At 41.8% G+C, this 20,022-nt stretch overlaps 1 protein-coding gene across 3 annotated transcripts; it reads left to right on the top strand.

Moving 5' to 3' along the window:
* The first annotated feature begins 1,306 nt into the window (after positions 1–1,306).
* Positions 1,307–12,333, top strand: LOC104143690 (sterile alpha motif domain-containing protein 9-like). 3 transcript variants are annotated; one of them, XR_011139613.1, is made up of 3 exons: positions 1,307–1,673; positions 2,750–2,823; positions 3,673–3,808. XR_011139613.1 is itself a non-coding variant. In XM_068934842.1 (3 exons), exon 3 carries the CDS (start codon positions 5,299–5,301, stop codon positions 10,081–10,083), a length of 4,785 nt encoding a protein of 1,594 aa, XP_068790943.1. In that variant the 5' UTR covers positions 1,307–1,673; positions 2,750–2,823; position 5,298; the 3' UTR covers positions 10,084–12,333. The 3 variants fall into 3 exon arrangements, 2 of the variants coding, with proteins under 2 accessions (XP_068790943.1, XP_009672623.2); XM_068934842.1 differs by lacking the exon at positions 3,673–3,808 and adding an exon at positions 5,298–12,333; XM_009674328.2 differs by lacking the exons at positions 2,750–2,823; positions 3,673–3,808 and adding an exon at positions 5,298–12,333.
* Positions 12,334–20,022: the final 7,689 nt, after the last annotated feature.

Raw genomic sequence — 20,022 nt, 5'->3', positions numbered from 1 at the left:
AAAGCTAGTAATTTTTTTTTTAATAATTTTTCATATCAGAGTGCTTAAAATAATGTGTGGGCTGCATCATAGCCCAGCAAGGTGACGCTTCTATTACATCATCTCAAGTATTAGTTTGCATCCCTTAATGTTGGTATGAGACTATATGGGAGTGTTCAGTGTTCAGCCATATCACACCATCTGCTTAGGAAACCTTCCTGAAAAGTGCAACGGTTAGAGATTCAACACAGTGACACAGTTTTTCACGTAAGAATTTATGCAGTAGAGGAAGAGTGCAATGCCGGAACTTAAGAAATATGTGTAGCTTAAATACTCAGGGACAGTACATACGAATGGAAGATGGAAAGGCAATAGTATTATCATCAGCATTGTCCCCTGGAGGAAATGCTGGCTTCCCCACAGCTGGCTTTGTGATGGCGGGAGATGCTGTTTGCTTTCTAAAACAACTCACTGGCCTAAAGCTTTGATGAGTAGATCTTTTCATAACAAAATATCACATCTTGCAGTACCCTGGTGACCTTATCCAGTTCTCAGGACAGATATTGTTCTGAAGGATTTGCAACCTCTCCATCCATGAGATCGAACACACACCACAAACCTATTTGGGCGAGCACTCCTGCTGCCACTCCTCTGAACAATTATAGTTTAATGGTTACCATTGTCCTCCTTAGATGCCAGCTGTTTATCATGGTCAGTCAAGTCAGTCAAGGGCAATGGATGAAAAAACAGGGCAGTTACAAGACTGGTGACAGCACTGTGAAACACTGGAAGCAGAAGCAACCAATACCAGCGTATTTCTGCATAAAGCTTGTTCAGCTAGTGTTGGAGGATCATGCAGGGTGCCATATAAGCACATAGAAGCACACTGCCTAACGGAAAATATCTCTGGAATAAACTATCGAAGAACTATACCCAAGCTCCATTTCAAATGGAGCTGTTTGTTTGCTCCAAGGAAGGAGCCCAGGAATAATCTAACATACATGCAGTGTGGAAAAGCAAGCAAAGAAGACCTAAGAGAAGGTCAGTAGGTCTGGTTATTCAGAAGTGCCTGCACTGTAGAACATTCACATTTCCCAGAAGAGTCAACTGTATTATTTCCCCTTTTTCCTTCCACTCCAGGAAAGTTCTGCGGGCTTGAGCCCACCTGGCTAATTAATTGCATACTGTTAGATCTAAGTATTCCTCAGAGGGTGTTGTGTAATTTTCCAGGTTTCCAGATAGTGGCTCAAGGTAATGTTGTATCAGGAAGGGGGAGGAAGAAAGCAGAGCCCTCCCAAACTCCCCACGTCTACTTCCTGCTCTCCTCTGTGCACTCAGCTTCTGACACCCCCGGTCTAACTTCAGCATCTTAGACACAGCACTAGAAGGACAGAGTAGGAGCATAGGAGCAAAAGGCTGGGAATAACAAATACTCTCTAGCAGGAGTTGTTATTCCTCTCCCCTAAAGATGGGTGTTTACCATTGGGGAAATCTGATCATATGACTAGAGATGCACACTCCCTCCTACTATTTCTGCTGGGCAGGCTTCTGTTAGAAGTTTATACACTAATTTTAGTTTCGTTTCATGGTTTAGAAGAGGAATTCAACCAAATTTTAGCTGTTGTATTTCCTGCTTGAACAAAACACATTTATTGAACAACTACAGGGGAAAACTGCAGGACAGAACAGTCATGGTAAGTACATGCATATTTATTTAGGGGCTGGAATATTTTATGAAGAACTGATGGCTTAGTCTGATACCATTTCTTTTTTTCCGAGACATTAATTTTATACATGAGATGATCTGGAACCTCCTAAAACAAACTCTTCTCATAATGTATGTCTTCTGAATCTTCTGTTAAACTTTTGCACATGAAAGGTGGCTGTTACAAGACTGTAGTGAAATAATCCCAAGGAACATGCCTTCATTAAAGACTGTTCTGCAGAAATAAAGTGGTAGAGTCACTCCACATTGGAAAAGATCATCTTTAAAATATTTCAGATGGCCAGAATCATTATCTAGCCAGTAACATGCAACTTAGAAACATTGCATCAAGACTAGGAAATGAAAGTATCCCATTCTGGAGCTTTCTTTCACTGCGGGGTTTCCAAACAATTACACATGGAGTAACTGCTTTAAAGCACATAACAATATTTGCTTTTATGTAAGAATAAATTGTGCCTGTATTAAAGGGAATAATTTTGGTGGGAATTAATATCATGCTTTTACATTGTTGGGCTGCACACAGTCTCGGAATCAAGGAAGCGCTTTGGTTTCGGTTTCTTTTCTCTGTCTCTTGGTGTCCTGGGCCAAGTTACTGGTCAACACGATAGCAATTTAAGTCTTGCAATAAAAGCAAACAGTGAGTCTATCCCTCCCTCCAATATTATTACAATATGTGTTTACCATGCTATTAATGAACAGTTCTGGAGCATGTCATTTTCAGTATGGCATTCTGAAGAACTAGGACCTGGTTTTCCTTCTTTTTCTGTGAGCAAAGGGGAGGGTCTATGAAGAGAAAAGGCAGCAGTGGCTCAACTGCAAGCTTCCCTGGCCTGCAAAGCCCCTTTCATCTCTACTCTCATGGCTCATTAGTTAAATTAGGAGGCAGCCTAGCCGAAGCTGGAAGGACAGATATTTTCAAGCACTAGTTATGAGGAATCTTTACCATTACTTCTCACTAAATACTGGGTTTAGAAAATCAAATGATAGACTGAGGAAGGCATGTTGCTAAGGCAGCTTAGATAACCCAGGGTTCTTTTCTTTCAGGAAACAAAATTTCTTCACCAAAAAATCTAAGAAGACATTTTGTCTCCAGAAGACCTAGTTACAAATAAGAAAAGGTAAGGTACAGAGAGTACACCATTACCACTAATGCGGCAACTGTAGCTGGGTGTAATTCCATAACAAAGTAATAATTTCAGATAAATGAATATAATTGTCCCAAAGGAAGCAGAAGGATAAAGTAAAATTAGATCCTTCTAAAGGAAATTATTTTATTTTATCATGCCTCTTTTTTCAAAGCTTTTGCAAAAAGTCCACTTTTTCTAAGACCAAGTGGATTGCAAGATGCTCTTCTCCCTGTCTTAGAGATTTAATAGAGTTATTAAATAAGAGTTCCATTTCTGTTTGTTATGCATAGGACAATCTTCATTGCAGAGCACATCAAAAACTTCAAGCAATCAGGGAAGATGCTATTTCATAAATCCCTGACTGTCTTTGTGCTTTTCTCCCTATCCTAAGAAGAGGTATGTTAGCTGGGCACCTGGCTAATGTTTGCCCACACATTGTAGTGAAGAAGCTGAGGTGATTCACAGTAGAGCAAACCTTCTGCAGATTAGATGGTTCCTCCAAGGTGCATTTACCTATTCAGGTGTTTGGAGACATAGTGCTGCCTCTTTCTTTAACTTGGTGACATAGTACGAGATCTACTTTTCTGCTACTTGATCCTCCAAGCTCCTTAAATATTAGACTTGTTACTGCTTCAAAGATTGCATACAAAAAAGGCAAGAGCATGGTTTGTTATTTGGTGGATTCAGCTATTAATGACTCATGCCTACATATATCAGCTCCATGTCTTAAAGTTCAATTTTAGAAAAAGCTGTTTCTATTGTCACTGCTTGTTCAATTGCTTATGCTCCTGCACCATCATTGCTAATTGCGCCATCATCTTTTACTTCTGCTATGACAAGGGCTTACAGCCGACAGCCGCACAGTAGCAAGGTGGCAGCAACAGCAGCAATGCCAAGCGTAGCAGCAGCAACAGGAAACGAAGCAGGAGCCACTGTCATGAGAGGCTATGAAGCCCGGACAGGACAAGGCTGCTGGTGGAGCAGGGACCTTGTCAGAGGAGCATTTTCATAATTTCTGATAGGGTTGGATACCAAGGATTGCATATTACGATCTCATCATGCGTTATCCTAGGATCTGTACACAGTGTAACTTTCGTTGTGCTTTAAGAGGGGGAAAACAGGGCAGCTTATTACCAGAATGGTAGGATACTTAGAGTTGGGAGGTGGGATTTTCAAAAGAGACTGCAATCATCAGGTAGCTAAATCACATTGTTTTTCAGGTTTTATCCACCTCAATTCTGAAAGTGACACTTTCAGGCAACACAGCAGCTGACAACCCCAGCTCGCAGTTATATCAAGGAACGTAGAGCTGAGGGAGAATGTCAGAGCTTCTCCCACCTCTGAAGTCCGTACTCATCGTCCTGCGTTTCCTAAATGAAACCCTTTCTCTGTTTATGCACCTGCTAGTCAAGGAAGAGTGTTTCTGCATTTTGTAAACCGATGGATGTGAGCTCTGTCAGTTCTCCCACAACACAATTAGATAAGACAGAGCGCTCACTAAGGTAGCTTGTTAGTAGACAGGACACTCTAGTTTGGGCTTGACTCTCCTCTTTCGCGTTCCACGGTTTCTGTTTGACTCTAAAACCCGGGCAGAGTTCATTTGCATGGCCTGCAAGACACCCAGAAAGTATGCCTTGCAGCACCCAGTTAGATGCCCTGCATCCAATAACCATGTAGGACAATTAACAAGTATTAATTCTGCTTATGAGTTTATGCTGCTGCAAGTCAGAGTTAGGCTGCTGAGGTGAAACAGTCATTTCATTGCAAAGCTAAATTAAGTGGGAAAAACCATCTCTACAAATGTTGCTTCACTATTTGATTTTGTTTGATTTGAGAAACCTTAATGTATGCCAAAAGGTACTTAAATGGTAGTATGGAAAAGATTTTCCTTTCATTTGCAAAATAGCAACAATAAAGTAACCACAGCAGTTTATTTCCTCTGCAATGTCTCTTCACAGTGATAATCATATTCAAATTGTGTACCTGACCACATCTGAAGGTGAAAAAAGGGTTGCATTTCTGTGTGCATTTGATTTTGCTTCTCTACCAGACTGCAAACGAGAGCCCGTTGTGATGGTGTTTTGTGTCTGACAGACCATATGACCACAAACAGGTGTCCAAATTACTGCAAATAGGTATCAGGCACAATTTTTGTGCAGCGTCAGTTGCAGAACTGATTTTAAAACAGGATTAAAATAAAATCATTATTTAAGAAAATTAAAATCTGTATCTTAGAAGTAGCAAATGCCTTACGTACGATTCAACTTCACATTCTGCCTGCATTCCCCAGCTCAGCCGAACTAGTATATTCCATGTGACAGATTATACTAATGAAGAAATTAATGGTAAATAACAGCAAGGAAAAATGTATTATTTAATTCATAGATGTTATTCAATAACAATTAATTGTTATTCAGTCAAATAACAAAACATGTTTTTACTAATGTGGTTTTTTTTCTTTAAAGAATGGAAAATACTAACAGTGAACAAAATGCAAAATCACAGTTATATCAAAATATTGACGACTGGACAAAAGAGCAAGTCAGGCAATGGGCAATCGAAGAAGTTAAGATTGATGAGAAGTATGCAGAAATCCTGTTTAACCAAGACGTGACTGGTTCTATTTTGAGGCTGTTAAATAAAAGGGATCTTGTAGATATGGGCCTAACTTATGGGCCTGCTTTTCAAATTATTCATGTCCTGAGACAGAATAACATTCTACCTGAAAGTTCAAACCAAGCTGTGGGACAAGAAGACACCAAACATGGTCCTGATGGAGAAGAAGAAGACAGAGAAATTGCAAAGAAAGAGTGTGAGAAGAAATACTGGTCATTTAATGCCAGTATATCACAGAATTCTAAAACTGAGACTCTAGAAGACAAAGGAGCAGAAAAGTCAGATGGCAAAGAGGATATATCAGAGAAATCCCTGTCAAGCAACCAGCACCCAAACAGAAAGACTTGTATGCCACATCCTTTTGATAATTTCAGTGATGGTGTTCGATATACACACCATAATATTCTTAACATCCCTGAAACAGGACCGCTCAATCTCATTGATCCAGCTCATGAATTCAAATTATTCACCAACACAAAGAAGGCACAAGAAGAAGATATTATGATGAAATTTAGCAATGAAGTCTTTAGATTTGCTGCAGCCTGCATGAACTCTCGCACAAATGGTACTATCCATTTTGGAGTCAGTAATAAGCCACATGGAGAAATCGAAGGAATAAAAGTTACCAACAAAGAAGCATATATTGACCATTTTAATAAATACATTGGAAAGTACTTTTCTGGGAAGTATGCTGAGATTGCAAAAGCTTGCATTAGAGAACCTAGATTTGTGGAAATATTATCACAAAATGGAACTCTATCAGATACATTTATCATTGAAATAGATGTAGTTCCAAAACACTCCCTCTGTGAAGCAAAATATTTCTTAATCAACACGTATGAATATGGCAGTAAGACCTGGAAACAGGCTTTCTTCATCCGGGATGGAGCTAGTTCCAGAAATCTCTCTCAAAATTCAAAAGAACTTGAATCGTTTAAATCTACCTTGTCATCTTTAGCAGATCATCGTAAAAATGCAGAGGAAGAATATACCTTAAAGAAAAAGAAGATAGGGAATGAAGGACCAAAACTAGTTAGTCTACTCACTGGTAACAAGGACTTGCTAGATGACTCTTATTATGACTACTACATTTTAGTAACAAACAAGTGCCATTCAAGTCAAACAGTGCACTTAGACTTTCTGCAGGAAATAAAATGGTTTGCCGTGCTTGACTTTGATTTTGAATCAGAAGTGAATGGTGTACTCAAAACTTACCAAAAAAATCGAAATGCCAAACTCCGCTTCCCAGAACATTATCAAAACAAGGAGGGTTCAGTTTTTGAACAAGCCAAAAAGTTAAATCTGCATCAGGAGACCAACTGGATTTTCTGCAATGGCAGATCAGGCTCTGAAGGCAATAAACACCCACCATTAGATCCTTTCTCATGGCAACGAGATAGGGCTGCTGATGTCAGAAAAATGATTTCATTTCTTTCACACAGAGATGTAAAACAGAGTGGGAAGTTTTTAATAGTATTTCTTTTGCTCTCCACAGTGGAAGATTCAGTGGATCCCCTTACTGAGACATTTATTACATTTTACCAAGAATTAAAGGGACTGGAAGATATGCTCTGCATTTGCACTGGTGCAGGTACATACCAGCGATGGAAAGATCTTCTGCATGCTAGAAGCATTAGTGAGGAAGAGCTTTCAGCCAGATGTGTTTCAAATTTAACCCTAGAAATGGTAAATGGTACCATCACAAAATTAAAATCAGTGACACAATCTTCTGAAAGACTTCTACCCTCTGCTGGTGGTTCTACTGTTCTTCTAAAGAAGGAAGAAGACTCCATGGCAGCACTAGAAATCCTTTGTGCAAATGAATGCAAAGACACAGAGATAGAGAAGAATCCAGAGCAATTTGAAAAATTCCTGAAAGAACGGGAAGAAGATTTTTATCGAGGAGGTAAAGTGTCATGGTGGAATTTTTACTTCTCTTCTGAAAAATATACATCAGATTTTATCAGAAGGGATGGTTATGAAAAGCTCGAACAGCTAGTTATGTCTTTATCTCACAGCACTAATCAATCACCTGTAGAAATTATCAATCTTTACCACCACCCAGGCTGTGGCGGGACAACATTAGCTATGCAGATGCTCTGGGATCACCGAAAGCAGTTCAGGTGTGCTGTTCTGAAGAACAGAACAAGTGATTTTGAAACACAACTGACAACTTTAATCACCTATGGAGCAAACAACTCTACAGGCTATACACCAGTGTTACTTCTTGTAGATGATTTTGAAGAGCAAGAAAACATCTATATTCTGCAGAAAGAAATTCAGAAAGCTATAACAGAAAAAGACCTTCACTGTGTAAATCCATTAGTGATCATTCTAAATTGTATGAGATCGCAGAATCCTGATGAAAATTCAACTATCAATTCTTTGAACAGTATTTCTCTAAAACATCTGCTTTCTCAAAAAGAGCAAAGGGCTTTTGATCAGAAACTAAAAGATATTGAAAAGCAGCATTCAAATCCTGACAATTTCTATTCATTTATGATTATGAAGAAAAACTTTGATCCACAGTACATTGAAACAGTGGTAAAAAATACCCTGAATAACTTTGATACTACCTCTAAACCAGCACAGCTTATTTACTATTTAGCACTGTTAAACTCTTATGTAAGAACATCTACAGTTTCAATATCAATATGTGAAGAATTCTTACAAATTAATTCTCGAGAGATTGGCTGCAATAAAGATAAACTGATAGAAAAGATGGGAATTTGCTCCAATATTCTAATATATGCTCAGGTACAGGAATGCACGAGATACAAAGGTCTGCGTATCATTCACTCCTTGATAGCATGTCGCTGTCTAGCAGAATTGAAACTAACCTACGGCTTGTCTAAAAGTGAAATTGCTTTACAGTTATTGAAAGAGGATTTATTTTATGAGACTCTGTTAAGGAAAGACACACTTATTCGTGATATACAAACTATGCTGATTACTAGACAGCGTAAGGAGCATGGTGATGAGTCAGACACGTTGTTTTCCCCATTAATTGAAGCCATTCATAAGGAGGAGAAGTGTGCCAAAGTGGAATCTGTGTTGAAACAAGGATCCAGAAGATTTAAGCAAAATAGTCTCATTTGCCAAGCCCTAGCAAGATACTTCTACTATAAAGAAAGGAATTTTGACTCTGCGTTGGACTGGGCCAAAGAAGCCAAAGAAAGAGCACCGCACAATTCATACATATCGGATACATTAGGTCAAGTCTATAAAAATAAGCTGAGATACTGGATAGAGCACAAAACAAAGAGTACAGACATGACAGTTGAGCAACTGAAATATATGCTGGAACTTGCTCAGAACGCCTCAAAGGCTTTCAGAGAATCGCAGCAGCAAGCTGAAAATGCAGACACTGAACAAAATTTGCAGCAGCTAAAGCTTAAAAGAAAGTTTTACACATACAATACTGCTGGTTATCAGGGAGAGATAGAAACTTGTCTTTATGTTATTGATATCCTTCAGCGTCTTCCTTTTTTCAGCAAAGATGACTCATGGTGTAGAAAAAACTTGGCCATGTATCTGTCAGGAAATAGTGTTTCGAAGATGGATACCTCTGACACAGAAAGTGAAATATCTAAGGCCCTTACACCTTATTCCAGCTTCTTAAATAATTTGCAATCACGTTTGAAAAGGGCATTTGACTTTTTTGAAGATTACTTTGTCTTTTTCAAAACACAGACCAATGAAAAAGAAATTGTTGAAGCAAAAATATGGGAGAAGGTTCAAGAATGTTTTACCAAATACACAAGAGTATTTTGCGATTCCAATTTTGAGCAACTGAAAAATGAACAGGTCTCGACGTGGCCCTTGTCTCGGCGTAAGAAAGCATACCAGCACAGTCTGGAGGCTGCTAAAGCAGACTCATTTTCTGGACTTCTGGAATACCTCCACAGAAATCGCAGAAATGCTGACAGAGAACTAGAAGACATAGTAGCTGCATATGCATTTTTATGTGAGGAGAATTCAGAAGCAACTCTGAAAGAAAAACAGAATTTGATTTTGGCAAATGTTGTTCTCAAGTGCATTAAACCGAAATCCACCAAGTTATATCTTTTTCAGGAGCTGAGAAATCAGCTTCTAAATATTCTACAGAAAGTGGAACCGACTTCACACTGCGTAGAGCCTTTCTTCCTAGCCTCCTTGTTGTTCTGGCCCGAAAATAGAAAACTAAATGAAGATTCCAAGAAAATGGCAAGCTATGTTAGGCATTTAAATGAGTCCTTCAAAGAGCTCTATGGAACCCTGCGTCGTTCCAGGCTACCCCTGGCTCATTTCTATCTTGGGAAAGGCAGTGGCCTGAACAGACTTGTTCACAAAGGAAAAATAGATCAGCTTTTTAGTTCACTTCCAGAACAGGAATTGAAAACCCTCTGGCAGAGTAGAAATATCTGGAAGGAAAAGGCTGTTCAAGACCTTTTGCTTCGTCTGGATGGAAGAGCTGAGGGTAGGGTTATCTATGTAGACTATGGCAGTAATGAAACCTTTAGGATACCAGTGCAGCCGGTTCCCTCATGCCGGCTGAAAAATGGCCTAAGCATAGAAAGAGTGTCTTTTTACCTTGGGTTTTCCATCGCTGGTCTCCTGGCATACAACATTGAAAGTCTGTCATTAAAACAATAGATATTCCAATGTTGCTGCCACAAGGCTTCTTTAGACAGAACGATCCTCAACATTTTTTTGTCAACAATTGCAAGTGACAACTTCTGGCTATCCTTTATATTTCCTTCCTCATTATGTTAGTCTTTCAGTCACGTGCAGAATTGTCTCCCTGCTGTCATAATCTCTGTTTGGACAATCAATCAGACTGAAATATTGGTACAGTTATTTCTGTAAACTTGTCAGTACTGCTCAAAGTTCTTCTTTGGTTGATGTAAGCATGAGAAACCATTCAGAAAAAAAAAGAGAATTCTAAAAAATATTTTGAATATGTAATGACAAAGTGAAATACCATCTCTTTTCAGAACCCTGCTATCTTATTAGCTTTTTTTGCCACTACTCCTAAAGAAGGATATGTCACTATCCTCATGTTTCTGTATAAGCGATATATGAACAAGGAACATTTATTAGAAAACATGTATCATTTAACATGGCCTGATGCTTCATTGTACCTGGTATCATCTTGGCACAAGAGGAATGAAAAGGCCATTCATCTGCAAAGCAGCATTTTGTCCTCTGCTGTTGCATACTTGAATAATGTAATCCACCTGTATATGGAACTAAATTAATAACCAAGCTGTACATCTCGTGGGAGGACAGAAGCGCTGGTCTTTTCCCTTCCTAGGTGCAAGTACCCAAAGATACAGCTACTTTCTGCTCTATAGTAAAAGCAGATATACCAGTTGGCACTTGAAGCCAATATTAAACAGATTTTTTTCCATTTTTGGTGGGTCTGCTACTGCTTTATATTAAATTGATTGGATCTTTCTTTTCATTATAAACTCCCTGAGCTACTTCCAGCAATAGATTTCTTATCAAGTTTGATCTTTACAAATGCATGCAATTAAAATGTTTTAAATGGTCACTGATTGCACGCATTAACTTCCTCACGCGTATAGAATTGCCCGTTATGTTAAGACAGAATTAATGCTCCAAAAAAGTAAAATATATTAGTGGGAAACACCAGAAACAACAAGTCAATACCATCTGGGAGGTCAAAGTATTGTACCTTTCACTGTGTGCATAAGATTAAGAAAACCAGCGGAGTTCAATGCAATAAACCGCCTGAGTAAGGTCTGCAGGTTGGATCTTTGACCAGCCCACCAGCCTGCTTAGCTCTTAGACTCAAGCAAGGAGGTAGGCAAAATAAGTGATACATCAGCAGAAGATTAATACAACCAAACTGAAGACGACGACAACAACAACAACCTGCAGACCACAGTTTACATCTACAGTCATGTGCACAGAAGAAAATCCTTCATGCAAATGACTGAGTTACACATGGAGTCATGAAAATTCTTTTATCAGTTGAAGTCTGTGCACGGATAGATAACTCCACCTGTAAGAGTAACTTCTTTCATTACTTTAGATCTCATAGCTTCAAATGTTACTAGACAGTATGCTCTGGGATAGGGTTATGCAAGAGCTGTAGTACAGCTCTTCTTTTAGCTGTAAATAGGGAAAAGGAGTTTTATTATATAATCCAGACTGCTCTTTAGCCAAAAAGTATTTGTCTTGGTGAGTACCTGTAACAATGAATGTCTCTCACTAATCCTATACTTCATGTTATCCTGTAGCCACGTTGTTTCTAATAGGATATTTTATCACATATAGCATGCTACATGAACTATGCTAAGTAATTGATTATTTGTTATACTTAGTCCTTAGGCTATAACTGAACCATTTATCCTCTCAAATAAAGCTTTACAGCAAGAAATTTGCCATATGTTCATGGTAAATGAAGACTTTGGTCTTCATCTCAGTCAGTCAATCTCTTCATTCACATCTCTCTAAGAATTACAAGGGATTTTTTGTGCTCAAACTCAGAAAAGCTGTGTAGTAGGGACGTTTACTAATATCACTTGGGATTTTACAGAGCATATTACATGCTAGGCACTCCACTAATCACCTGTGTGAATTTACAGAAATATAGTTTTTATTATGTTTATATATAAGAATGTTTGTTATAAAATTGTATTTTTATCAGCAGTAGCTCAGTAATAAATATAAATGTTTGATAACATCTTTAATTGTGCAAAGTATGAACTGTATTTGATGATATATATCACATACAAAGGCTGGCAGAATTGTTTTTAACTAGTATTTCTAATTACTTTCCTTTACTTTGTAAGACCATTTTCTTCATGCCTCATAATTATGTTAATCTTTGCATTTTGAAAACTAAACTTTCCCATGACAAACATCTGCCTCAGACTTATTTTCTGTTAATTAAAGCCAAAGGGCTCAGTAACTTCCAAGAGTGAGGTCAGGAAAAAAATATGTCATATTGTCCATGTTAAACAACTCTATCAACTTTTTTCCAGCCTGCTCAGGCATTCTTTTGAGGAGTATTTAAAAAAGGTTTTACTCTGATAGAAGACAAAAGGCAGAGGTGAGAGGAAGTATGCTTGCATGAGCGTACTTTCACCAAGTTGCAAGGACTGAAAGACTGCCATTTATATATGGGCATATGCAAACTTAAGATTTTAACAGCAGAGTTTATACACATATGACAGTCCCAGAAGTTGCAGGTCTGGGCTGCAAATGGCCAGGTCTAAACTGAGAGCTCACCCCTGTGCTTTCAGTGCTGAGTCTGGATACCTGGAGGAAAGAGCTTGGTTCAAATGTACAGGAGCCAAAGCCAGGTCTGCAAGAAAGTAGGAGGAAGGTGGGGAGGACCAAGGAAACTCAATCTGGCTTTTGTGGATCACGGCAACAGTATCTCAGCAGCTCCCTCTGGTGAGCAGCCAGGATCCCCGCTGCGCCCAAGGAGCATTTGTGGACTCTGAACTCCTCTGCAGGAGAAGGAGAGCTGGAATCTGCTCCCGGAGGAGTGCAAGGCATCCAGTGTCCAGGGGCTGGAAGCTGAGGGCACTGAGGCTCCTTCCCTGTTTAAATTCAGAGACAGAGGTCTCTGAACCTGGAGGGACTTCACAACTATTGACAGCGAGGAAAATTTATATTAAAGAGAGCTTGATGCAGACTGGAGCATGGCTGCTGGGATTCAGAACTGGAGCAGTGACAGGGACTACCTAGGTAAGGGGGAACAAGAACTGAGAAACAGGGAGCAGAAGGTGATAGGACAAAAGATAGATCTGGTGAGCCATGATGCTCAAGGGGAGAGATGGAATAAAAAAAGCACACAAAGAATAGGGAAGTGGGAAAGGTGAAGGGGGAAGAAGATGGAGTGGGACAGGACAGGATGGGATGGGATGGGACAGGACCAGCTTTTAAGATTATAGAGACAGAGTCTGAAACTGGAACAGGGTGACACACAGACAGGCAAGCCTATGTGAGGGGACAGCTCCAGTGGCAGTGGCCTTTCCAGTGGGTGTACAGGTTCAGAGCCCGATAATGGATGATGTGGGCTTTGCAAGGGCTGAAAGAAAATTGCATGAAAAGGCCCTTCCCATTTGGAAGAGCCTATGCCGCCTGGTTTTTTTAATGGTAGATGAGAAGGGAGGAAGCAGTGAGAGGGACGTGAACCCACTGGCACACAGAAGTCCTCTTCTGTGTGGAAACCCTGGTTTTGAGAAGGGGGAAGAGTTAAGCAGTACACTCTGAACAAAGACAGCCACTGTCAGGCAGACTGCCACCACACCAGCCGAGACAGCCAGGGGAAGAGGTGTGCGCAGTGCGCCAAGTCCCCCAGCTATCTGTCTGTGGAGGGTGATTTCCTCCAGAAATATTTCCTGGGTTCAAGACTCTCAATACGTGCTGCCAAAGCAATGACTCTAGGACCTGTGAGGAAACACAGAACCAACAGAGGTTCCCTAGAAAAGAGAAGGTGGAGGAGGGCATGCTAATTGTCCTCCAGTAGATCAAAGGCTGCTGCAAAGACAGCATCTGTACAACACTGTTATCACCAGAAGTGGTGAAGTACTGGGATAGACTGGGACATCACAGGAATCTGCCTCTTGAAAAATGGACTGAATCAACAGAAAAATCAATGAATGATCCACTCTCAAATGGACTAGATGATATCTCTTAAGCTCTCTTCCAGACTTACTCTTCCATGATTGCTAGGTAATAAAGACCTGATAAGACCAAAATCCCCTGCCTAGGATTGCCCCTCCTTAAATGATCTATGCACCTACTCAGCCTCCCGTAAATTTTGGTGGCTCTGAAGGCCTCACAGCAGAGGCCTGCATTTCCCCAATCCTTCCAGTTGCAAAGAACCAGAGGCAAAATCTGACTTTAAGGAGACTTTGCAAAAAGTCCTGTTTCCTCATATACCCCAAACTGGTGCAGAGAGATGGCTTTTGGGGGCACAGAGCTATCAGTACAGATAGTAGAATTAGTCAAGTTCTGCAGAACTTGTCTATTCGATTACAACTGAGACTATGCCTGGAATGTGGTTTTATCATTAAAAAATGCCTTTTGGTTAAAACTGACCTTTCCTACCTGTCAGATATTTTAATGGCTTACAGTGTTGACAAACCTCAAGGAACCAAAAAAACCCAAAAACAACATGAACCAGACCCCCCCCCCCCAAAATCATGACATTTTCCTCTCAAATGAAATTCAAAAAAAATACTTTTTTTATTCTGCCTTTTGGCTTGTTAACAACTCTATTCTTTTGCCAATATGTTTGTGATAGTTTCAGATAAAAAAGCCAGTCTTTAAGGCAACAAAAATATGTGCTTCCCTCTGCCCATGTGAATGGAGATTCCTAAGGAAGGAATGGAGATTCCTGAGAGACTCCTAAGAAAGGGGAACTGTCAACTGTACATTTCCTATTACTCTATTAACTCTTTCACCTTCCGCTTTCCCACCTGATTTCTTTATTTGCTTGCTATGCCAAGGCTATAAAATGCAGCTGGGAAATGCACATACAAAAATCATAAAGCAGTTTATGTATCAGATTTTCCAGTTATTTTTCAATAAAGATTCATGTGAACTCCAAAAATCTTTACATGTAAAAAGATTTTTATAGCACTGAAAAGTATACTAAGAGCTGGAGAAAACCTTTAAACAACCACGTTTCTTTAATTTATTGCTTTACCTACTGTACCTATACTCTTATTCCTACATATACCAGACATCCAAAACATCTCAAAAAATAGTTTTTCATCAGTCCCATTTCACTTGCATCAACTACCTGAATATATTATTATTCAATAATCATAATAGATTGAATATTTAAATAGCTAAGTTTTAAGTTTAATCCAGATAACCAAAAATAATTATTTTCTATATTAAATATCTTCAACTGTTGCTGCCTCCAGGACTTACTTTCTTCCTGGGAACCGTGCAATTATCTCTCTCCTTGCAGAAGTGAAGGCCCAGGCAGCGAAGGCAGCATAGACACTTTACTGTATTCAAGTAACTGTCCACATTCCTATTGTATAGCAAAGTGAAAAGGGAGAGTCCAGACCTAACATAACCGGAGCTATCCTTTCGCTGTGGTGGAAACATTAGCAACATACAGCTTTTCCTTCGCAATAAATTTAAGATTGCTCAAAACAAATCCACCAGGTATAAAGTACACAGTTTTTCAAAATGTTTGCACTAAACTTCCTGTGCAGGATATCTAGTACAATTTGCAGTGTGTATATGTAGTATATATACGAAGTATATATACTGTGGTATACAGACCACAACTGCCCTTCCTAGTCTGGATTTTGTTTAGAGCTCCAGACTATCTCTTTAATTTTTTTCAGGGTGCAGTCAGCTCTGAATTAGCTTTTTGCACACTTAATCTGGAACTGCATGTGTTGAGAAATGTGGTGCAAAGACATTGAGCCATCTGTGATTGGGAAGCAGTTTAGCTGTATTTGCATAAAGTTGCACCCAAATTTTTCCAAGGGAACTTACCAGCCAAGGACCAGCCCCACACAAATATATCTACCCTCACCATAAATACAGATGCAACGCAATGGAGCGATCTTACCCTGCATCCATGTACATGAGATGTGATACTGCTCCTGCACCGTGGACAGGTACAGAAGAGTCATACTTATTTTGGGTATTATGCCACAGAGGAATCAGCTTGGTCTGGGAAGCACACAAACTGTTTCGGGGCCTCTGGTCCATGCTCAGCAAGGACTACCTTCACTTCCTCCTTTTAATCTCTTTTTGGCCTTTCTTCCGTGGCATCTCTGCCTGTGAAATGACCAGGCGCTTCCTTCTCACACGTCCGTCCAAAAGACTGGATCTGTGCCAGCCTCCTGCCTAGATTCCACCTGCAGCTGACCCAGTACGGAGAGGTAGGGGAGATGGTGAACGGAGCGTGTCAAATCACTCAATGCCAGGTGGCAGCCGCGAGGTCCCACAGCAGTAATGAACATGCACAACTGATCACAGAGCTTCCCTTGGATCCTGGACCCAGGACAAAAATATCACGCCATCCTAACTATATTCCCAGGAAAAGCATCCATAGTGGAGACTGGCTAGATTGCAGCTATTGGAGGAGATTTTGCGCACCTCTTAGAGGCAGAGATAAAGACTATTTTGTGGTATTTTCTTCTTTGCAGTTCTGCCAACGTCTACTAATGCCATAGTCCCACCTCTAGATTGTCAAAGAGAAAAATTAGCTAGCTTTATTGTCACCCTCATCTCCTTCACCTATGTAAAGAATGTGTCTATGAAAATGGAGGATGCTCTACATCCATACAGTAGCTATACGAAACTCAGTGGCACCTGACAAATCTATCGGATTACAACATAACATGGTAATGAAGTACGTTGCCAAGAGCATGTCTTTCCTCTTCAGAGGCCACGGTGATTATACACTGTGACGTTCCTGCTGTCAGCACGTCTTTACAACAGCTATCCACTGTGAGATGGCTCAGCCCCAGATTTGAGCACATCTCTGTAAGAGTATATGATATGACCCAAAAATATGATTCAGCATTTTTTACTGATCTTTCCCTATAATGAACAGATGTTCCACATCCCTCCACAACAGAAAAAAACCCTAAAACAACTCTTTGTATAAATTTGAGGTAGGCAAATGAGCACACCAAACTTGTTATCTGGGAATGCCTGAACTGAAATCTCAAGTTTATCATTTATTCTCCATGTGACATCAGGTAAGTAATTTTATTTATTTCCACCTGTAAAATGGAAGATAGTCATAAGCACTTATCGCAGAGATGTGAGAAGAATTTAATATTGGCATGTTAAAATTTAAAACACCGTTGAAAAACTCATCATATAGTTCATATATTCCATTAATAAAACAGACCAGCGCCCTGGTTGCATCACTGAGGCAACTGCAATGCATGCCGTGGGCGACTCTGAAAGCTAACTCGAAAAGGCCTCTCTCTCGCACTGCTGTTCTTTTCCACAGCTTGCAAGTGACAGTGTTGCAGTTACTCCGATATCCACGTTGAATTCACACTCTTAATCTGCAGTGATTACTGTACTACAGGTATACCTGCGGGCCAGTAACAGTCCAGGGGCAAGTCTGCCACGCTCTCTTCTCTGACCTCTTTGGGGGGCACCACTGCTTAGCAGGAATCATTTTCAGTCCTACTCCCATCTCTAATTGATGGGAAGAGCAATATATCTATTACTCATACTTTACACTTTCATATCAAACAGAAACCACCTGGCTCAAAGCCTTCTCTTTGGAAATATGCTCCTATTTATTTCTAGGTTGTTTTTTCTCACATGAGTGTGTATGACACCTACAAGACTTAAGGCTGCAATAAACTAAAGCATCCCTGGCAAGGGAAAATGAAGGGAGGGGAAATTTTAGCTCAAATGAGAGCTGGGCTTGTTTACAGAGCTGATGAGGCAGAGACACAGCTCTGCACGGCAGGAGCAACCCAGATGATTCGTACAAAAATGAGCCTGCGAAGCTCTGCCGAGGCCTCCGCGCCAGGCCAAAGCGGGGCGACGCGCGCAGCCAAGGCCGCCCGGGGGGCCAGGAAGCGCCCGGTGCGCAGGGCCCGCTTTGAGCTGGACGCGCCACGGTGCCCCGAGCGGCGCGGTACTCGGCGAGTCGTGATCCTGGCGCCTTTTGGTGTGTGCGGCGACCCCCATCGCCACAGAAAGGCCGCGCGTTATTTAGTTCTTAAAGCCCAGCCCACAGCCCGCCATAAACGGGAGTCCGGCCTGCGCGCGGCTCGCTCGCAAAATGGCAGCAGGGCGGGAGCCGCCGCCGCGCCCGCCCGCGCCTCAGGGCTGCCCGCGGCGGCGCAGCGCCGGCGGCGGGCGGCGCTGTTGCCCCGCGCAGGGCCGCGCCCGCCCGCTCCCGCTCCCGGCCCCGGCCCCGCTGGGGACGGCGGTGGCGGGCGAGGTGCCCGGCGTGTCCCCATATCAAGTCCTTTCCTCGCGCACTGCGTTGCGAGAGGACTAAGGAGGATGCCACCCCGCACGTGGCCAGGGCACCGTCTGGGGAGAAAATCCTTCAGCGGGGGTGAAGCCGCCCTGCCCTGCACGGGGCCTGCCCCTTCTCGACATCCCCCCCCTTGCCGCGCCGCTGACTTCACTAGCGCCCCGGTGAGGAGCAGGCGCCCTCCCGGGCTAAAGCTCAAAACTAACCTGCAAGGGTGGGGGGGGGCAGCGGGGGGCTAAATGTTAAGAGCAGGCAGCAGGCGCTGTCCGTCACCATCGCCTTTTTGGACAGACACCGAGCAGAAGGAAAGAAGAGTGACGGGACCGCAGCGCGCAGCCTGGGTTTTTTTCAGCGGGAGCGAAGGCGGCTCCAAGGGCAGGATAGCCAAGGTGCTTCACGCAGGCCCCATCCAGAAGGGAGCATGGCAGGGGTTAGCGTATCCTGAGCAAAAAGGCCTACGGCAGCTGTGCGTCCTCTCCGAGCGGGCAGGCCGGGAGCCCCGCGGGGGGACGGCGCCCGGCTCGGCGGCACGGGCGCGCTCGCCCAGCATGGCACCGCGCCGCGTTCCCCGCTTTGGGCCGCTCTGAGCCAGAAGCACAGCCCACCCTGCAGCCAGGGAAGCGTTGGCTGTGACAAATCCTCGTTGCTCTAAGTTGAGGACTCCTTGCTGCAGAAAGCTTTTTTTCCTAGTTTCCCTTTGCCTATTTGAACCACAAACCTTCAGTTTATGTAAGCTATCACAAGACTGCTTGTAACTTCCTCTTCATAGGCATTTGCTTGTTCTTTTGCTGTTGCTTAAAAGCTCAAAATGAAAAAACGTGCTCTTTCCCACTCTGCGACTGTACTCCCTGAGAGGAGCTCGGGGCACTACCAGTTTTTGCAGGGCCCTGTTTTGGAAGCTGTGTCTCAACAGAGACGGAGCTGAACTGTATCACCAACTTCAGTGCAGCTATGACTGCAGTGGGAGAGGGCTGCCTTAGCAGTAGGTGGGGGATTGCAGGTACCTGCCCTCTAGCTAGCTTCCTGCCTTCTTCAAAGATAACTCCTGTATTTAAGCCTACTAATGTAGGGAAATCAGAAAAGAGAACAAACTGTACAAATTCAAAAGGTCAGGATGGATTCCCTTTACGAGTGTGATAGGAAGTGTGAGCTCTGGTACAACTGTTGATGCAGTATCTAAGAAATGAAACAGAGAGTAACAAAGATTATCCCAGACGTAGTCAATACTCTGAATGCAATGTTGTGTGAATTACCACCTCATGACAGACTGATCAGTGAACTGCACAGCAGAGGAATATAAAAAACCCACAGCTGAGATCCACGGTAAAATTTCTGTCAGCAGCAGCAATGAAGATTTAATCCCTTCTGTCTGAACATTGTCTCACTTCAGAACTTATGACCAGGAAATTTCTTGAGAAATTTCATACGTGAAATTTCCCAAATAGAGATTGAAATTTCAAGGTAATGATGGTCAGTGTGGCCACATGGATTGTTTAGAAGTTACATGTTGGTATATCAGCTTGCCCTCTTGAACAGGCAAGGATAAAGCAGGAATGATAGTCTTATTAAAAGGAGGAATAAAATCAAGTTTTAAAGTCCAGCCTAGTTGAATTGTT

The sequence above is a fragment of the Struthio camelus genome, chromosome 2 (assembly GCF_040807025.1).
Source record: "Struthio camelus isolate bStrCam1 chromosome 2, bStrCam1.hap1, whole genome shotgun sequence".
Classification (NCBI taxonomy): domain Eukaryota; kingdom Metazoa; phylum Chordata; class Aves; order Struthioniformes; family Struthionidae; genus Struthio; species Struthio camelus.
Note: the sequence above shows the minus strand (reverse complement) of the source record. Positions and strands in the feature narration are given on the sequence as shown.